The sequence below is a fragment of the Megalopta genalis genome, chromosome 3 (genome assembly GCF_051020955.1).
Source record: "Megalopta genalis isolate 19385.01 chromosome 3, iyMegGena1_principal, whole genome shotgun sequence".
NCBI lineage: Eukaryota > Metazoa > Arthropoda > Insecta > Hymenoptera > Halictidae > Megalopta > Megalopta genalis.
Genome location: NC_135015.1, coordinates 26235944 through 26257964, shown reverse-complemented (window position 1 = coordinate 26257964; position 22021 = coordinate 26235944). Strand labels below are relative to the sequence as shown.

General features: G+C 41.6%; 1 protein-coding gene across 1 annotated transcript in view; it reads left to right on the top strand.

Annotated features, from left to right (window-relative positions):
• GABA-B-R2 (gamma-aminobutyric acid type B receptor subunit 2) overlaps nucleotides 1-22021 on the top strand; it is a 237520-nt gene that overhangs the window by 45543 nt on the left and 169956 nt on the right. The window contains exon 2 of the mRNA XM_033473525.2: nucleotides 19571-20318. Coding sequence (XP_033329416.1) covers nucleotides 20022-20318 — 297 coding nt within the window. The 5' untranslated portion in view covers nucleotides 19571-20021. The remainder of the gene's footprint in view (nucleotides 1-19570; nucleotides 20319-22021) is intronic.

Here is a 22021-nt window from a genome sequence, read left to right as displayed (position 1 = left end):
ATCTCCGAGAATTGCATCGATTTTGCGTAACGCGGAGCTCGAAGTTCCTAGAAGGGTCTAGTAATTTCCTTTTTGCAACAAAAGGGTGGTTCCCGCGTGTTCGGCTATCTATAATCTAGATCCTAGATCAAGCATTTCGCTGAGCTGACGGAGTGGGAGGAGGGAGGGTTACATATTCGGATAGTGTGGCCAAACAACTTCAGCGGCCTGAATCACCGAACTACTCTCTCTCTCTCTCTCTCTCTCTCTCTCTCTCTCTCTCTCTCTCGGTCCAGTCTCGCCTCCTAGTTAATTCGTTTCGCTTGTCTCGCTTTCGTCGCAGCGATCACTCGTGTTTCGAATATCCGCGTCACCGTCTGAATGCCCCCGTTCTTCCTTCAAACGATCTTGATCCTCGGCCGACCCGAATCTCGCGACAATTCCTTTGTCTCTTCCGTTCCGCTCCGTTCTTCTCGGCTAACAAATCACAACGGCAGGGAGCCTGCGTCAGCAAACGCGGAATCCGATTTTCACCCTGGAGACACCCGGCGAATCAGTCCTCCGCAACGCGCGCGGGACTCCGCCCGGAGGAATTCTGCGCCGCCATGTTTATAGAAAAGTTTGGATAGCGTGTACCGTTGTTCTCGGCGCGCGGAGGCTTTTTAAATAGTATGTTTAACAGATCTCGGACGCGCGGGGCTTCGGAGTCGAACTTTCGCACGAAACTATTGCGATTGCAATGTGCATATACTGCTCGAAACATTTTCGATAATAATCCACCGAATTCAACTGGCGATAACTCCGCGGAGAATCATCGTGGGATGATGACTCCTTTTTTAAATTGAAGCTTGAAATCTCTGCTTTAAGATAATATTTTTCGATTTTACGTTTGATGCACTCTCATCGGTGAAAAAAATTTGGCGAAGGCTGTGCATTTCGCGTCAAACTTGGCAGTTTTCGGTATGACAAACATGGCGTCGCGTTTAAATGGTTACAGAGATGAGGGTGTACCAAACTTAAATTCCAGTAAATATTGTATTAAAGTAGAGATTTCAAGCTTTAATTTGAAAAAAAGATCACTACCCTACGTTGAAATTTCGCGGAATTATCGCCAGTCAAAGTTCATATTTTCAATATGACAAACGTAGTCCCACATTTGAAGGGTTCCTGTGGCGAGGGTGCGACAAACTTAGAATTGAAAAATAGTTTCCCAAAGTAGAGATTTCAAGTTTTAACGTAAAGAAAAGATCATCAACCTACGATGATTTTTCGCGGAATTATCGTCGGTCAAAGTTGGCCAATTTTCAACATGACACGCATGGCAATTTGGAATATGGCAAACATGGCGTCGCATTTAAATGGTTACAAAGATGAGGGTGCGCGAAGCTTAAATTCCAGGAATACTGTCTTAAAGCAGAGATTTCAAGCTTTAATTTAAAGGAAAGATCACCGTCCTACGATGATGTTTCGCGGAGTTATGGTCAGCCAAAGTTGGTCAATTTTTATCCAAAATACGTCTATTTCAGCATCGTATGGATGGATTACTATATTAAAATTTCAGAACTTTCAACAAAAAACATTATTATTCCGACCAAGGAATCACGATTTTAGCGATATTTTTGCATACAGTAATCATCATCTTTATAAACTAGAATATATTCCGAAAATCCATGCTACTAGCCACCGTAATTGACGCAAAATTTTATAGATTTCGTCGACGTGTTCCGATTACTGCGGCGCTCCGCAGTAATTAGCACACATAGGAAAAATATCAAAGGCGATGCGCCAATTACGGTGGCTAGTAGGATTCATTTTCAGGATAAATCGTACTTTCCGAACACAATTATCACTGTACTTAAAAATATCCCTAAAATGAATACCTTATTATTAATTACCAAAATATAAATGAACTAAAATATAAGACTCGACGTAAGCTTTCTGTTTTGTCCGTACGTTCGGTTAGTCGCCTAACGTACATGCGCGACCGAACTATTGTACGCTCGATTCGCGCTTCCTACGGCAAACTAATGACGTGGAAGGGTCTCTAGTAGTCTTAGAGAACTTTATTTTTTGTGTTGCACTCTCTGCGAGCGCTGGTGGAAGAATGCTCTTCCAACGCTGGAAAGTCGTGGAAGAGCACCGTGGATGGGGGTAGATTGTTTATTATTGGTCAAGGCACGAATCACCCCTTGGAGGGGGGTGTCTGCCTTGACCCTTGTTGGGGCCTGAGAGGGTTTCCCCAATGGTGGGACCTTTTTATGGCCCTTGTCTCTGGACGCAACACTTTCCAAAAATCGCGCAGAAATTTGCATATTCGTACCTCCTTCGGCTAGTAATTAAGAGTGAACAAATTCGATACTCCGGGTCACAATTGACCCGGTCGTCGCCCAGCAAGGGATGAAAGTTGCCACACGGAAAAAAGAAACTGTATGCAGTTATCGTAACTGAGAAGGCGTCCGCTTTTCGATCCGGTAGAGAAAGGTCATTCTTCATCGGCATGAATTCAACGGAACTACACTCGGGCCAGCCGGATCGGCGAAACGGCTCGCCGTGCGACCGATGGATCGCGATTTATTCGGTCCGCCGCGTTTCCACAGCGTTCCCAGCCGTGGGCCACGGTGCTCCGCCGCCTCTGAAGTTACAGTTGGTTAACCCGATCAACGTCTCCGACTGTTGGACGTTAACCGACGGCACTCCTGAACTTGACAGACTGACACGGTCCGTCAGCCACCGCTCTATCCCGCACATCCGAGCGTTAACCGTTAATCGGCGGTTTTCCTGGACACGGCCGACCGTTCGGCGAGAGACCCCGCCGATTTCACCCTGCCGAACCGACCGGCGGGCTTCTCCCCTAGCCACCCCTCCGCGCCCCGTGCACGCTGTTTCGGCCTTTGTCTCGCCGTCCGACGAAAGACAGTCGATAACGCCGGATGACACTGGAGGCAACCGCGGCCGCCGTCAGTCTCCCGGACGCAATCTATCCGCAAACTTGCCAACGATCGACGGCGGCCCCGGGTTTCGAGTCCGACGTCGAGAGACGACGATGAGACGGGAAACCGGCGGCCGCTCCGTCTAATTGCTGGAAAAGGTTGAGCTGGTCTTTGGAAAGGGGTGGCGCTGCGATCGATACAATTGGGGTGATCGTTGAAAATATTTTTCCCGCAGGGGTTGCTCCTCTGTTATGACGTTTCGATGCTGTTCATGGGGCTGTTTGCACGTGGAACAATGACTGTGGAAGAGGCGCGGTTGATACAACGCGACGGCGAAAGGGTTTTAATGAGAAATTGGTGGCTTTTGAAAATTATGTTCTAGGAAAATTATACACAGAATCAAATATCCGAAATGAAACGTGAATTTTGAAGGAAATCAATTTCGTAAGAGATCGGATATTTTTGTTGGAAGAAATCGTGGGTGGCTTGATGGATCATCAGGTGACATAACCTTCACATAAATGATAGAGACAATGATAAAGATTAAGTATCATCGGATGAAAAAATGTAGGCATCGTTGTGTGATTGAACTTATATATGCTTTAGGTAGATGTGTAGGTATAAATTGTGTATACTAAGTATGTTTTCTGTTAGATTTAGCACTATAGATATACATCCCTCTCAAAATGTATTGGGACACCTGCTGATTTAGTGTGAATTGCAATTTCTCGTTCAGTTTAATTAATGCTTTACGTTTAGCATCACGTTCTATTATATATTATTATTTATTATTATATATTGTATTATATTATGTAGTATTATAAATGTTCGTCACTTATGCAATTAGTTAACCCACTTATTGTAGCACCATTTAATAATATTCACAATATATAAATATAAATCATGTGTAAATGTAAATCATATATAAATATAAAATATAAATAATAATAAATAATAATATGTGATAATGTATAAAAAAATATGTACATATATGTATTTGTTACAATTTCGTACAATTAATATTGAAGTAAATTGTAGCAATTATTCTCAGACTTGTTTAATTGTCCGCGAGTGTCCTAATACTTTTTTGAGGGGGGGGGGTGTACATTGCCCCTCCCCCAACTTGTAAACAAAAGAAAACTCTTCCTCCCAAATCCACAAGTCATTTGTTTACAAGCTAAGAAACTATACTTCGTATAATATTCATTTCTAATTTTGCAAACCGTTATAGCATTAAAAAAGATTAAACAGTTAAAAAACAGATGCATTGTAATGACCCTTCGAATAACCTCGAGTTGCATAAATTTCGCCACGAAACCTCATAAAACCTATTTGCTCTAACAAACAATATAGAAACAATTCCGACGATCTATATCGTCGAAATGACCTCGAAATTGCATCGACGACGATCTCTCTGATTTCGTCGACTCGGATCGGTCGCCTCGAAACGAACGTGCGAATCCTCCGAGAAAAAGAGAAGCTCGGAATCGGCTCGTACGTGCCGCAGAACCGGAAACGTGGATATATGCCCGCGATCACGGAATCGGTATCGATTGAATCGTTAATTTATTTGTAACGTTCAATATTTAGATCGGAAGTGGACAATCTGGCCGGTCGGCCGGCCGGGCCAGTAATCCAATCTGCGGAGAATTTACGAGCCCCGGGGCCAATAGACTGGAAAATTGGATTATGCATAACATGAATTTTACCGTCGCTCCTTTCCGTCCGCCATGCCGCCACCAATCCCAGCCCCCATCCCGCCACTTCGCCCCCATGGCTCTTGCATTAACGCGAACGGTGATACAGCTCGCGGCCACGCTCTTCGATCGCAATAAATCGTTTTCGCGAGTTTTCGCCGCGCGTCCCGAGAGCCGGCGACGATGGATCGTGCGGGTTCAACGGTTGACTGATGGCCCACAGTCTCCGAGACACCGTGGAACTTCTCGAGCCGGCGATAACTCTTTCATTTTATTTCAGACGATCGATAATTCCCGCGTAATGGCGCCGGTGTCGAACAGTTCTCCCCCCTCCCCCTCGATCGTTCCTCGATCCCCAACGAAGTTATGGGGTCGTACAAACTCTTCCGACGAAATTTTTCTCCGGATAGCGCCGCTTTACGGGACACGCTCCTTTATCACTGCTCCGCCGATGCGCAAACCCGTTGCACCGTTGCCAGCGAACAGTTCGGGCAATCGTTTTAATTGCACTCGTACGGCGGACGAGTTTTCTGACGGAACTGTAATCGATTGTGATTAACCCTTTTGCTACGACGGCCGTATATATATACGCCCTCGAAGAATGACCATTCGTATACGAAGAGTGTATATATATATATATATACGCTCTGGAATAATAGCAATATTAATAGTAATACTAATAGCAATAATAATAGCAATGGTAATAGTATTATAATAGTAATGCTAATAGCAATAAAAATAGTAATGCTAATAGCGATAATAATAGCAATACTAATAGTATTATAATAGTAATATTAATAGCAATAAAAATAGTAATGCTAATAGCAATAATAATAGCAATACTAATAGTATTATAATAGTAATACTAATAGCAATAATAATAGCAATACTAATAGCATTATAATAGTAATACTAATAGCAATACTAATAGTATTATAATAGTAATACTAATAGCAATACTAATAGTATTATAATAGTAATACTAATAGCAATACTAATAGTATTATAATAGTAATACTAATAGCAATACTAATAGTATTATAATAGTAATACTAATAGCAATACTAATAGTATTATAATAGTAATACTAATAGCAATACTAATAGTATTATAATAGTAATACTAATAGCAATAATAATAGCAATACTAATAGTATTATAATAGTAATACTAATAGCAATAATAATAGCAATACTCATAGTATTATAATAGTAATACTAATAGCAATACTAATAGCAATACTAATAGTATTATAATAGTAATACTAATAGCAATACTAATAGCAATACTAATAGCAATAATAATAGTAACACTAATAGCAATAATAATAGCAATACTAATAGTATTATAATAGTAATGCTAATAGCAATAATAATAGCAATACTAATAGTATTATAATAGTAATACTAATAGCAATAATAACAGCAACACTAATAATATTATAATAGTAATACTAATAGCAATAATAATAGCAATAAGCTGTTTCGTAGAATTTTAATCGAACTCGTGGACGTTGTGATTTGTTGCCAGAAGCTTGGTGTTTTTTTAGATAAACGAATGAAACCCTTTTGCCATTTAACACGTGTGCTGTACGATGTAAATCGCATTAATAATTCATGTGGACTGAGAAATATTCATCAATTGAAAGATATTCATCGGTTGCAAAATATATTCATCCATTGAAAAATATTCATCAATTGGAAATATTTACTACGTTCTAACGCATGTCGCATATTGCATTAATTATTCATTTAATTCGAAGATATTCGTCGATTGAAAAATATTCATAATATTTTAACACGTGTTCTTAAACAGTTCTAATGTCTTTACAGTTTTGCATTGGATGATATAATATTGATCATCGATAAGCGATGATTAGGATGTTATGTTATTTATGATAAAAGTGGGTGGTTGCTGAGCGTCAATTAGGGAGCATTTATTGTAGTGCGAGTCCATATTTTACCATGAAGTCAACCAGCACCGGAAACAAAATAATAATAATAATACAGGTATATTAATAGCAATAATGGCAATATTAATAGTAATACTAACAGCAATAATAATAGCAATGCTAATAGTATTATAATAGTAATGCTAATAGCAATAAAAATAATAATGCTAATAGCAATAATAATAGCAATACTAATAGTATTATAATAGTAATACTAATAGCAATAATAATAGCAATAATAACAGCAATACTAATAGCATTATAATAGTAATACTAATAGCAAGAAAAATAGTAATGCTAATAGCAATAATAATAGTAACACTAATAGCAATAATAATAGCAATAGTAATAGTATTATAATAGTAATACTAATAGTAATAATAATAGTCATACTATATAATATTGCAATTTAAAATAGAAGAAAGATTAAATTGCACTATTAGTATTACCATTATTATTGCTATTAGTACTGTTATTATTATTGCTATTATATCTGTATTATTATTATTATTATCTTGTTTCTCAGCTGCTGCTGCTTGACTTCGTGATAAAATATATGCTTGCGCCAAATACAGTAAATTCTCCCTGATTGAAGCCCAACTTTGAAACCAAAATGAACAATTTTTAAATAAGAAAGACGATTATTCGAGCCTCCTTTTCATAATTCCTGACAATCGGCGACTATAAAAAGCAGCATCTCCTACAACAATAATCGCATCTCCTCTTCTCAAATTGTCTATTTTCGTGGACAATCCCAGGGACAATCGCAGAGAAATTCACGGTACAGTAATGTCTCCCCAATTGACGCTCGGTTTGTCCGCAAAAATGGATAATTCGGGAACAGGAGATGCGATTATTCGAGCCTAGCAGCTCGTTTTTACAGTTGTTGACAATCGATGACCATAAAAAAACGAGCCACAAGGCTCGAACAATCGTGTCTCCTCTGTCCCAAGATTGTCCATTTCCGTGGACAATCTGAGCGTCGATTAGTGAGACCATAGACTGTATTTCGTGGGCCGATTGTCCTCCGATCGCGAAGTCGATCTCCGCCGTCCGTTTCCCGGAACAAAATCGTTCCCGCGACGGCTCTCCTCGCTGACCGGCCGTCCCGAGAAGGCCTTCGAGCAAACAGCTCGTAATTTTTCATTAGCATGGGTCGTGTGTAGCGGCGTGTCGCCGTCAACGTCGGCGCCGACGTCGACGAGGGTGTTATCGGCACGCGAGCCTAAAACGGGCCCGGCACTTTCGATGTTTCTTCGTGTCCCGCGGTAGTTTGCCCCCGCTGGTAAGGTGAAAGCGAACGACCTTCTCGTCCGGGCTCGAAAGTAAAGTCCATCGATCAAGCGATGAACCGAAGGGAACACGCCAAGCCACGCCAGACTTAGCCCCCGTGCTCCCTATCAACCGACGACGACGTCACGACGTCACGACGACGACGACGACGACGTCGACTACGACGACGAAGACGGCGACGGCGACTACGACGGCGCAACTGCCGGCCGGTTGTTTCAGCCGCGACTCACGGTCATCGTTGGTTAGCGTGTTACCAGCTAGTAGCGCGATACAACCGGCAGCACGAGAATTATGTCACTATGCCAAGGCCCAACCTTGCCGCGACATGGTCGCCGATGAATACTGTATGAGACAACCTTATTACTTCGACCGCCGCGGCGGCGAGCCGGCTTGGCTTGGCGGCCAACCGAACGATTCACGGCATCGATCGGTTTCGTTAACGTTTCACGCCGATTTCGCGTCGTCCTGACGAAATCAACGGCGACCCGGCACTCGTCCATTCCGTCGACAACCGACTCCTTCGAGTCGTTCAAACCTTTCTCCCTGGGCGCCGGTTTCCAGCGAATTTCTCTCTCTGTTCTCTCTTCGATTATTATTAGACTGCGGATTTTTATTGGTTTATTTCTTATTTTTTGTTAATTGTCTGCGTTTGCTGGAAGGATTAGGAGCTGCTTTGAAACTTCTTTCTTTTATTAATTATTTCAATTGGTTATATCAATTTCAATATTTTCAATTGGTTGAAAGTAATGTATCGATGCTCTTCAATTCTTTAACTGTTCGTTGTTTTTTAAATTACAGATGTTCATTTTTGTCATGAATGCATAAAATTTGTAGTGTACTTGTTGTCCATAAATTGCTGAATTGCCTTGGTTCCAAGTCATTCATTTCATGTTGGTTTGCACAGCAATGTGCATGCTGCTAATAATCCCAACAGGGGGTTAATTAAAATAGTTTGATAAGCAGAAAACAAAACAGAATGCGTAAACGTATGTTTACAATCTGAATGATCGTAAATTAAACAATTAGTCTCCCGTCATTTTGACGGATTCTGTAAATCTAATATTAAGGAAGGAAGCTGATTTGGGACGCTGAAATTTCAGTGATTTTTCAGGATTTTTCTTCTCGACAAATACAAGTTGAACATTTCAAACATTTTGGTGAACGTTTTATCGAACATTTAGACAGTTCAAAAGAATTTTTGTATTGACAATAAAGTCTCTTAATACTAGATTTAGCGAGCACTAAAGGCAACTATTTTCGATTAATTTAGAAAAGTAACAGTAAGACAGTTACTCCGATTTTTAACGAGTATTATTGTTATTCGCCGCAATTAGCAAGTATGTATATATCGAATAAATGACTCATAAATGTATCTTTGTAATCTGATCTCTTGATTCGAAACTAAAAAATTCATGATCCGTGTCAAGACTAATTCAAATCGTCAAGACTACTAAAAAGCATCTCGCGAATTATTTCATTACAACTGAACTGCAGATTTTACGCATTTGCAGTAAAAATTGATCAATAAAATACCAAGCAGCGAAGATATCGGACAAATTTAACAATTGTAACATCGCTTCCAATTGTCCAAACTATTAAAAGAACAAAAAGCTCTCAAATAAGCCCCCGTTTCTTCGACTCGACACAGCAAACACTTATTTCACATTTTATTTTACGCATTTGCAGTAAAAATTGATCAATAAAATACCAAACAGCGAAGATATCGGACAAATTTAACAATTGTAACATCACTTCCAAGTATTCAAAACTATTAAAAGAACAAAAAGATTTGAATTAAGCCCCCGTTTCTTCGACTCGACATAGCAAACATTTATTTCACATTTTATTTTACGCATTTGTAGTAAAAATTGATCAATAAAATACCAAGCAGCGAAGATATCGGACAAATTTAACAATTGTAACATCACTTCCAAGTATTCAAAACTATTAAAAGAACAAAAAAATTTGAATTAAGCCCCCGTTTCTTCGACTCGACACAGCAAACATTTATTTCACATTTTATTCTACGCATTTGCAGTAAAAATTGATCAATAAAATACCAAACAGCGAAGGTATCGGACAAATCTAATAATTATTACATCGCTTCCAATTGTCCAAACTATTAAAATAACAAAAAGCTCTCAAATAAGCCCCCGTTTCTTCGACTCGACACAGCAAACATTTATTTCGCATAAAAATCCTCGGTCTAATTACAACTCACGCTTCTTCCATAATAAATTCACACAAAACCACGACCAATAACCAAGCTTCCAGAAGGTGTCCGACTATTTAGGAACGACACCGTGCATCTCAGAGTCGCCCGATTCTACCGCGAACGAGTACAGCCACCGGGCATCGGTTCAGAATTTAGTGCAGCCATTGGTCGATCTTGGCGACAATCGGGTCGTTACTCCAGTTTCGCGTGCTCCCGGCACAGTGTGGGTGGTCCTCCGAGGTGCAGACGGCACCCAGAGTGTACGTTATTCAAAGGCCCCGCGAAATCAGAGTCGAGCCGGTCTTCGTTCTAACAGCGTAATCTACGGAGTCAACAAAACGAAAGACTGCGGCGAACGGGTGAACCGGTCGCCGATCGACAGTTCAAGACCGAACGGAACGTTCCGGTCGGAAACTTGTTACCCCTTTGCAGAGACATCGGGAAATTGAGGGCTCAGCTGCGACTCGGTCGCAGCCGTCCTTTAAGGGTTAAAGCAGCGCCGCGCCGCGCCGCGACGCGACGCAGCGGCAGAGGATTCAGCTCGAACTCGAGCGCTCATTGTTCGTGGGTTCGGGCTCTTTCCCGGTCCTGCATTAGCTTCCGCCCGGAGTCTATGCATAAAATTATTTTTAACCCAGATGCGAATTATCAGGCCGGCGTGCCGTTCGTCACAGTCGATCCGGATAATCGAGGCTCCCTTCGCGGAGCCTTGTATCTCTCGTAGCTTCGACGGCCGGAGAACTTAATGGGCTCCGATTTAGCTCCCTTCGTTGATTAACTCTTTGGGCCACTGGGTTTCAGAGAATAAAATGGACCCGTGTCGCACAGAAATCTTATTGCGTTTTAAATTGAACAACGTTGGTGTATTTTTATTAACAAAGGAATCACATGATGTAGAAACGTAAAAACAATAGTAATAATTCAATTCAATTTGGTGTTGTTTGTTGTTACTCAAATGGACCCACTGTGCCACATGGGTTCACGAATGTGTACACAGTTATTGCAATATTTCGAGGTCTTTTTAATACCATCGTGCCTCAAAGGGTTAACCAGGCAATTCTAATTGTTCAGATCAAATTTTGGAAATACGTGTTTTCATAGCACGTTTTACGACAAATTCGAATGTATGCAAGTTAATTTTCTAAATATACATATCTATTGCGAGAAAAGAATTTTTCTTTTGTTAACAAAAAATATCATTGCAGCGTGAAATCAATACCCTTATATTTTTTTCTGCACCGTGAACATATGGCATAAAAAAATATTCGACTCGAAAGCTTTATTTTTGTGGAAGGTATAACGTTTTCTATATTGCTATATTCATACATATGTTGCTTTATATATTTTTTTATATATTGCTTTATACATTATTTTACATATTTCTTTATACATTATTTTATATATTGCTTTAATATTTTTTTATATATTGCTTTATACATTATTTTATATATTTCTTTATACATTATTTTATATATTGCTTTAATATTTTTTTATATATTGCTTTATACATTATTTTATATATTTCTTTATACATTATTTTGTATATTGCTTTATATATATTTTTACATATTGCTTTCTACATTTTTTTATATACTGCTATAATAATCAGGATAGTGTAAAACAAAACAGCGAAGACGTCAGAAGAATTTCAGTAAACTGTTGCATTAATTTCAATTAATTAAAGCCATTTAAAGAAGAAATGCCTTAATATTTGACTACTGTCTTCTGCAATTGATGCAAATAATTTTTACTTTGTACAAAGATTCACTGTCTGGTCATAACTTTAATTCCCAAACCAAAACAAAGAAAATAAAAGATATTTATTCCATCCACTTTTTAACCCCATAAACATGAAAAAAGAAGCTACAAACTCGGAGCTCTATCCTCGAAGCGTCGTTACTCCATTGTTTATAAAAATTGTGACGTTCTCCCGGCTCGAACCGTAGCTCATACTTCCTTCCCACTTTTATCATCAATTAAATTTCTCTGAAATCAACGGAACTGCAATCGTGTCAGCCACGTGGACACTTCTTCAAACGGAACTCGCTTCACCGTAGCTGACACATTTGGCATTATTTCGACCTGGCGAAAATACTGCACGTCCCAGAAACATCGGTGTGAATATACGTATGAAAACCCGGCATAAAACGGTCTACGGTTCGTTTAAACAAAAAGAAGAAGAGAAAAAGAAGAAGAAGAAAAAAAGATCAGAAAGTACGGCTAACAAACTGTCGTGAGTTTGAAGGAATCGAATGGTCAACCGTCGAAGCGACGGGCACGGATTTGATCGTGACGGGAACTTTCTTCTTTCCGGTCGTCGAAGAAAGTTTGCGGAGAGTTCGCGGCAGTTCCCGCCCACCGGGACGTTTATTTTCCAACTTCCGGTGTGTTTTTAAACCGGCCGAGAGCCAGCCAGCCAGCCAGCCTCGAATGTCGCCGTCTCGCGTGACACTTCTAGTTCAAACACTTGCTCTTCCAAGAATCTTCAGGGAACCGGCGGACGTGAAGGAGTCTCGCGAGCCAAAAATGGAAAGAGTAGGACAAGAAAAGGAGAGGGGAAAAAAAAGAGAGCAGGAAAGGCTTGAAAGATACTCGAGGGTGCGGCCTACGCGGGAAACAGAGACGCCCGAAAGTTGGCCAATCTTTCGAAGGAGAGAACATTGTTTGTCTGTGTCACTGAGTCATTAATAATAGTAATAATAATAATAATAATAATAGTAATAATAATAACAATAATAACGAAATAACGGTTCAGACTATACGGGACGATAAAAATCAGCTTCGAAAGTCCGCTTCGACGATGCAAGATTGTATCTTCAGTTCTGTTTTGCATTCGTTCAACGAATGTAAACTGTAATTCATGCTTATTTTTCTGTATTTATGAATACTGTTTATTTGTCATATTGCGTTAAATCTGTACGCTTCGATCATTTTGTTATTGAATATGGTTTCGCAGTGAGTAAATAATGAAATTGCAATGTTGAAATCACTTTCGTGGTCGTGGACGAGCATGTATACAGCTTGAAATACGTATGATTTCACAATGAAAAATCATTTCGTTCGATTTTTGTCGTAAATGAATATAGAGGCAACGCCGAACAACATCTTTGTTTCACATAGAAAGTATTTCGTGAGTACTTATTATACCAAGATTATGCTAAGAGAATACTAAGATAATATTCAGAAAGAAAATCTTGCACATGTTCGCTCCCCTCCAAAAAAAAAGAAACAAATGAATGTTTTAAGTACAAAACGTTTCAATTTGATGTTCGAACAAATGTCCATAGGCAGAAAAATTAATTCAAACTTTAATCGAACATTAATTTAATTTAATTTTTAAGTTCTTGATAAGCGAACCCAGACACCTTGAAAGAAGGTGTGCAAAGGTTTTTAACACTATTTCTACCGATCGTTTAGGTACGCCTAATTTTATAACGTTCGTAGGAGAAATTTAATCGATCATTTAAGAGATAGTCGGACGTCAGTGCTTAGGAGATAATTAAAAATTGAAATTTTATAAGATCTTTTGAGCTGTTTGGTGAAAATAGCGTAAAAATTGAAGTCTTAGAAGAGGTCCTTTGCTCTCTCTTCGGTAAAAATAGTAAAAATAGTAAAAGTAGTGAAAATGGTAAGAATAGTAAAAATACTAAAAATAGTAAAAATGCTAAAAACAGTAAAAATAGCAAGAACAGTAAAAATAGCAAAAATAGCAAAAATAGCAGAAACAGCAAAAACGGTAGAAATAGCAAAAGTACTAAAAATATCGAAAATATTCTTTTACGGTTCGTCAAGTTCTGCCAGGACACGTAGATTTTCGCAGAGCGTGCGGCACGTCGCGGCGCGAGAAATTCGGCTCCGTGCGACGGTCAATTTCTCGGGGTGAGACAAGAGGCGAGGAATCGGGAGCGGTCGGAGAATGGGGCAGAAGCTTTTAAGAGAAAGGAAAAAAAGAAGTAATAAGGGAATGAGACCGCCGCGGGTCTGCTAGCAGCTAGATGAGAAAGGGCCACGGAAGAGTGGGATGAATTCTTAAAGAAGCTGTTAAGCGGAGTAAGAGAGGTGACCGAGCGGCGGAGAAAAGTACGAGAGATAGAGACAGGACGCGAGCGCGAGAGAGAGAGAAAGAGAGAAAAGAGAGAGAGAGAAAGAGAGTAACTAGAAAGATAAGGGAAATGTGGTTAATTGCCGGAACGCGGAGGAGCCAGCCGATATCCCGGCAAAAAGATCGGCGCGCTTCGATCCGGATTGTTTGCGTTGCTAGCGAGCCGCGCGTGTCCCCGGTTCGTTAATTGTGTCTTTGCGTAATTAGCAGCAGAACTGCAACTAATTACCTAAGCACCGACCGTCCCGACCGCAAGAACCAGCCCGCCCGGTAGACACACCGGCACGCACACGTGTGCAACCAGCCGAATCGATCCGCGCACGAACGATAAGATGCATCCGGCTTCGGATTAACTACCTTGACTCCACGGTCCACGATACACGCTGCTGCATCGCGCATCCGTGAACTCGAAACACACGGGAAATAAAGATGGTAACTTAATCGCGGAGGAACTTCGCTTAGGTCTGTCGCGATGTCCTCGCGTTCGCGGTGGCTGCAAACGGTTCGACTCGACGACTGCGAAGCAAAGAGTCCAGAATCCTCGTTCCAGGTCCTAGTTCTGTCGCGAAGGCTCTTCTTTTAGGTCTGATGTCCTTGTGATCACAGTGGTTGCAAAGAGTTCAATTCAACGACTGCGAAGCAAAGAGTCCAGAATCCTCGTTCCAGGTCCTAGTTCTGTCGCGAAGGCTCTTCTTTTAGGTCTGATGTCCTTGTGATCACAGTGGTTGTACAGAGTTCAATTCAACGACTTCGAAGCAAAGAGTCCAGAATTCTCGTTCCAGGTTCTAGTTCTGTCACGAAGGCTCTTCACTTAGGTCCGTCGCGATGTCCTTGTATTCGCGATGGTTTCAAACAGTTCAACTAAGCGATTGTGAAGCAAAGGGTCCACAAATCCTCGTTCCAGGTCCTAGTTCCATCACGAAGGCTCTTCTTTTAGGTCTATCGCGATGTCCTCGCGTTTGATCGCGATGGTAGCAAACGGTTCGACTCGACGATTGCGAAGCAAAGAGTCCAGAATTCTCGTTCCAGGTCCTAGTTCTGTCATGAAGGCTCTTCTTTTAGGTCTGTCGCGATGTTCTCGTGATCATGGTGCTTGCAAAGAGTTCAATTCAACAACTGCGAAGCAAAGAGTCCAGAATCCTCGTTCCAGGTTCTAGTTCTGTCACGAAGGCTCTTCACTTAGGTCCGTCGCGATGTCCTTGTATTCGCGATGGTTTCAAACAGTTCAACTCAGCGATCGCGAAGCAAAGAGTCCACAAATCCTCGTTCCAGGTCCTAGTTCCATCATGAAGGCTCTTCTTTTAGGTCTGTCGCGATGGCCTCGCGTTTGATCGCGATGGAAAGTTCGATCGATGACACTTAAGCGATGATCCGTCAAGATCTATGCGAACGATCGCGAATCGGCGAATCCAGAATCCTCGTTTCAGTTCCCAGTTCCATCGTGAACTCGAAATACGCGGGAAATAAAACGCGACAGCGACGTAACCCCGCGAAATTACTCTCCATCGATCCTTTCGGAGCGGAAGCTTCCTTCCGCGTGTTTCGAAGTTGCCACACGCCGGCTGCCGCGGTCCGACCGCTTTTAGGAGTCGACGAACCGTACGCCGCGAAAATAATTCATAATTTGCTGATGCGCCCCTTTGACGTGTCCCGCCGCGGCAACGAAGATTAATTACTTGCCGCGAACGCGGAGTATCGGAGCCAGCCGAAAGTACCCGGGAAACTCGAGGTCCGACGCTCGTCGACGAAGTGCCTGCGAACTTCTGGCACTGTCTCTCGGCGGAGCAACGTCGACCCGCTTACCAGGACGATTTTTCACGGGAAAAAATCGACGGCCCGTGCCGGACGGCGTGGACCGTGCGACGTTTGCGCCCGTCCTGGGCCGAGAGCATCCTCTCTGTCTCTCTCGAGAGAGCCCGGCGTGAAATCCGCGAGTGGTCCGCGAGATTCAATTTGTTTTTTAATGCGAATTACGTTGATTATACCGACGGGTGAACACGCGTTTTTTACAATGACAGAAAGGGAACGTGTACAGGGTGGCTCGCCGCGTATTGCCGTCTAGATTTACGTGGTTGTTATGACGCGTGGCGTGAAACGTTTCGGAGGAAGTCGAATATGGTTTCGAGAGCGGCAGATTTTTGATGATGCTAGTTTTCTGGTTGGTGGACGCGTAGAGGAGGTGTGAAGGTGATTAACGCTGTTTTAAATGGAAAGATATGTTTTTTATTGCGTCAGTTGGCGCGTCTTAATATTCTTCGTGAAAAAGTATTAACCTGTTTATGTTAGAAAATCGTTAGTTCACGAGATACTTTGATTTTTATGCTGTTAGGAAATCGTGACTCTTTCGTCGATATTATAAATTCAATGCGGCTGACAGGGAACGGGGGAATCAGGTGAACAGTTTCCGAAGACTCGAGAGTGGTTCGAACGTTGCCAAATATGCTAAACAAATATAATTCGATAATGTGCTTTCCGACGTTCGCCTCTGTTAACCCTTTGCACTCTATGTTACTTTAACTCTGAATCCAAAAAGTTTCTATCGATCTACCATATTTCCATTCGATACGATTTACTGTATTTTAATGCGGATGAAATTGAAACTATTGGATCGTACAATATTTAAATATTTACACTGTAAACAGTTTCTGAAATACGAACAAATTTGATAACGTCAAAATGATTTTGACATTTATGTTTATTTATTTTCTTTTATTACTTTATCTATTTATTTTCTTTTATTATTTCATTTATTTATTTTCTTCTACTATTTCATTTATTTATGTTATTGTTTCGTTTATTGATTTTCTTTTATTATTTCACTTTCTCATTTTATTTTATTATTTCACTTTCTCATTTTATGTTATTATTTTATTTTATTATTTCACTGTCTTATTTTATTTTATTATTTTATTTTATTATTTCACTTTCTCATTTTATTTTATTTTATTATTTTATTATTTCACTGTCTTATTTTATTTTATGATTTTATTTAATTATTTTACTTATATACTTACTTTATTTTATATCTTATTTTTATCTGCACATTGTAAAGGTTTGTCGTTTCAGTGAATAAACTGTCACTGTCATCGCCACCTAAATCGCGCGTCGTTCATTTTACCACGGTGACTCGCAGGATTTCAGAAAATAATCCCTGCAATGATAATAACAATGAACGTCCGTCGACTCGCGTCGGCCGATCTTCCATCGTCGCAGAAATTCGACGATGTGCGTCCGTCGTACGGTATCGCGCGGCTCCATAAGCGGCACGGTCCTATCGCGTTAGGGTTGCGGGACGAGGCCGTCTTATCATTCTTGACAAGCGTCTCGTGGAGCGGGTCGTGTCGGGACGTTACAGCTAGCGCACCATTGTAATTGGGTGCTTAACGTTTAGAGGTTCCGGACACTTACCCTTACGATCATCCGAAGTTCATCGACTCGAGTGTTCCGGTCAAGCACGAGCTTCTCGCAAACTGATCTCGAAACTCCTCTATCTGTTCCCGTCCTCTCCTATCTGCTCCGCACTCGAGTCATCCCGGCCGTCTTCCATCGGGACGCGGGACTCTCTGCACCGAGAGAGAAAGAGAGAGAGAGAGAGAGACAACTTGGTTATTGCGTATTAACAGCGCTAACTATGCTCGATCGCTGATTGTCCGACGATTATTGCCGTCTCCGTTCCAGCGTTGATTGCATCGCGGCCATCCCATTCCCATCGAGAAAGCGAGCGCATAATGGCGAACGGGTTACAGGGAAGAATAAAAAAGAAACTCGCGGGGACGCGGACAAAAGCGCGAAGCGAGTCGTCGTGCTCGTTTAAAACCGTGGAACGGGATCCTTCGCGTCCGGCGAACCTCCGGCCCATGGTTGCCACGGCGAAAGAGACGCGAGGCTCGCTCGTAATCGGTAGTATTACTCGATAAATGGCCGGACGGAGACGTTCGCAGCGCCACGTCGCATCGAACACCACTTACCGCTAATGAAAAAACCTCGTTGCGACCGTTTAACCCTGCGACCGGGGAGAAGTCTTCCGGCATCGTTCTTCTAATAAGCTCGCAGAGACCCGTAACGGCGAAAATAATGAACGTAACGCGACCGAAACGCGAACGACGTTCCTGTACTCCCGATGGGACACGCTGTTTTCGACGGCGGGTGGATGAATCATGTTAAAGTGAAGTTTAGTTGTGCAGTTTGGATGGGATTCCTGGATCTGCGTCTGGAAAGGCGAAGTTAGACTTTGCAATTTGCGTGTGCATCTGGAATGACGGAGTTAGACTTTGCACTTTGGATGTGCATCCTGCATCTGCTGAGGCGAATATGGACTTTGCATTTTGGATGTGCGTCTGTTAAGACAAAGTTAGACTTTGCACTTTGGATTTGCTTCTATTAAAAGTGAATTTTGACTTTGCAATTTGGATCTGCATCCCGGATGAGCATCCTGGATGTGCATCTGTCGAGGCGAATATAGATTTTGCAATTTGGATGTGTATCAGTTAAGACGAAGTTAAACTTTGCACTTTGGATTTCTATTAAAAGTGAATCTTGACTTTGCAATTTGGATTTGCATCCCGGATATGCATCCTGGATGTGCATCTGTTGAGGCGAATATGAACTTTGCATTTTGGATGTGCATCTGTTGAGACTAATTTAGACTTTGAACTTTGGACATGCATCCCGGATGTGCATCTCTGTTAAGACCAATATTGGCTTTGTATTTTGGATCTGCATCCCAGATGTGCATCTGTCAAGGGGAATATAGACTTTGCAATTTGGATTTACATCTGTTAAGGCGAAATTAGACTTTACACTTTGGATGTCCATATATTAAAAGCGAATTTAAACTTTGCACTTTGGATTTGCATCCCGGATGTGCATCTGTTAAGGCGAACATAGACTTTGCAATTTGGACGTGCATCAATTAAGGCGAAATTAGACTTTGCAATTTGGATGTGCATCAGTTGAGGCGAAATTAGACTTTCACTTTGGAAGTGCATCTACTAGAGACGAATTTAGACTTTGCCCTTTGGATATGCATCTCGAATGTGCATCTGTTAAAGGCGAATTTAGACTTTGAACTTTGGATGTGCATCCAGAGGGCAAAGACTGAATTCACCTTCAATGGATGCGCATCCAAAATGCAAAGTACATCCAGGATGCACATCCAAAGCGTAAAATCTAAATTCGCCTTAAACATCGATTTCATCCACACTTTGATTATTGAGTTATTAAATCCATTGTTCAGAAATCCAAATAAAGTGTCAATTATTTTTCAAGAACTTTAAGCAACAATATCTTTGAACCGAGAACACTTCGTGTTCTTCCATGCAGGCACAGACTCGTCGTCGCAACGATCGTCGCAGCGACTCTCGCTAATCGTCTCACGCTAATCGCCTCGATAATTCTGTTTCAGATCCGAAGATCGTCGATCCGGCTGATAAAAGATCGCCGTCGGAGTGTCGCGCGCCATGAGAATCGGATCTGGATGGAGTAGAGACAGCGGGAACGTGGTCCATTACGCTTCGCGAAGGTTCAGGTGATCCCCGAAGATCGCCCATCCCGCACCGCCGTCAAATGCATTTCCCGTCGCTGAAGGGTCTCCGGTAATTAATCAAATTCGTCGAAAGAAGATGGGTTCTGGGAACGGAGCGGGCCGGCGGAGAATGCTCGGCGCCGCGTAGTCTGCCGATCCGACACAGTCAATTAAACCTCGAGCCGGTGGCGGCCGCGATGAGATAGTACGAAGGGCCGAGACAGGATCAGCGCGAGCAATCGGTGTTCAGTGTCCGGTGTCGGGCGACAGAGCCAATTGGAACGGACCGAGGGGAAGAGGGCTCGAAAGGACACACGGCTCCGAGACGACGATGGCCAGCGACTATTCGAGGGGACGCCGGCTGGCCTCGGCCGCGGCTTACCTGTGCGGCATCCTCCTCTGCATGCACGCAATCCACACCTGCGCCGGCCAGAAACCGATCAACCTGGGCGGCGTCAAGAGACGAGACGTTTATATCGCCGGCTTCTTCCCCTATGGCAGCCATGTGCCCGAGAGCCACGTCGGACGCGGAGTGATGCCGTCGGTGAAACTCGCCGTCGATCACATCAACGAGGACCCCTCCGTGCTCAGGAACTACCGGCTGCACATGTGGTGGAACGACACCGAGGTCAGTGTTACGGCTTTGCATAATTTCACGATTTTATCGCGGTACTTATAGGCTTTCTTTTTTTATACGCTCGCGTCTTAATGGGCAAAGAGTCTGCGGTTAAATACACTGCGAATGTTCCATTGTTCTTTGTACTCTACTTCGTCGATTTGATAGATTCTCTGGCACTGATACCAGAGTTTCTAATTATATGAATTCAGTGAGCCGCGTTATTCCGTTGAAAGATCAAATCTTTTCCAGTTTTCATTCTTCATTGTTCGTTCTTTCGTCTTCGGTCTCCATTTTTCATTATTCGGTATTCATTTTTCAGTGATCATTCTTGGTTTTTCGATTTTCAGTGTTCATTCTTGGTTTTTCGTTTTTCAGTGTTCATTCTTGGTTTTTCGTTTTTCAGTGTTCATTCTTAATTTTTCATTTTTCAGTGTTCATTCCTGACTTTTCATTTTTCAGTGTTTATTATTGATTTTTCATTTTTCAGTGTTCATTCTTGATTTTTCGTTTTACAGTGTTTATCCTTGATTTTTCATTTTTCAGTGTTCATTCCTGACTTTTCATTTTTCAGTGTTCATTCCTGATTTTTCATTTTTCAGTCTTCATTCTTAATTCTTTATTTTTCAGTGTTCATTCTTGATTTTTCATTTTCCATTCATTTTCTATTTTTCGTTCTTCATTCCTGATTTCTAAGTCTTCATTTTTCATTCTTCATTCTTCATTTTTAAGTCTCCATTTTTCATTCTTAATATTTCACTTTTCATTCTTCATTTTCCCTTTTTCATTCTTCATTTTTCACTTCATTTCCTTCACTTTTCACTCTTTATTATTACATTTTTCAGTTTTCATTCTTCAGCCTCCATTTCTCATCCTTTATTTTCCATCTTTCATTCATCGTTTTCCATTTCTCTTTCCTAATTTCTCATGTTTCAATCTCCGTTTTTCATTCTTCATTATTCATTCTTCAATTTTCATTCATCAGCCTTCATTTTCCATTCCCCACTTTTTTCTGTTCTCATCCTTTATTTTTCATTTTCCAGCCTCCATTGTGCATTCTCCCGTTTTAATTCCACATATTTCATTCTTAATTCTTCGTTTCAATCTTGCTTCGTTCTCCATATTCCATTTTTCACTTTCCATCCTTCATTCCTCATTTGCCATCCTCATTATTGTCGATTTTATTGTTGTCGCATCGCCGCGGAAATTTCGCTGGGTTTTCGGCACCTTCAGCCACCAAGCATTCCCGGCTTTTTGTCAGGACCGTTTAATCGCGTTTAATCGCGGCCGTTCTTGTTGCTCGTTCGTTTCCCGAGGATCCTCAAGCTTCGCGCGAAGCTCGGCCGCGTTACCGCAAATAATTCCGTGCCGGCCGACTCATCGAAAACGCGGGCCATTCGATTCATAACGTCCGAGTTAACCGGCCCGGGCAAACTTACTCGTTTCATCTATTTTTCCCCTGCATATTCATTAGACACGTAACGCGTTGCGCCGGACGTTTCCCGTATAATCGGCGAGTTCGTTATCGGATGCACTCCGGGGACCGTGTACCGGCCGCGCATCGTTCGCAAAAACGCCGACCAGCGGAGAGAAAAACTCAAAAATATCCGCTTTCCTAACGATACACAGTGTAACGTATTCCGCGCGTTGCTCGACTGCTCCGTTCTCAATTATTTTCGTTTAATGGCTGCAAACGAATACGAAAACTTACTCGA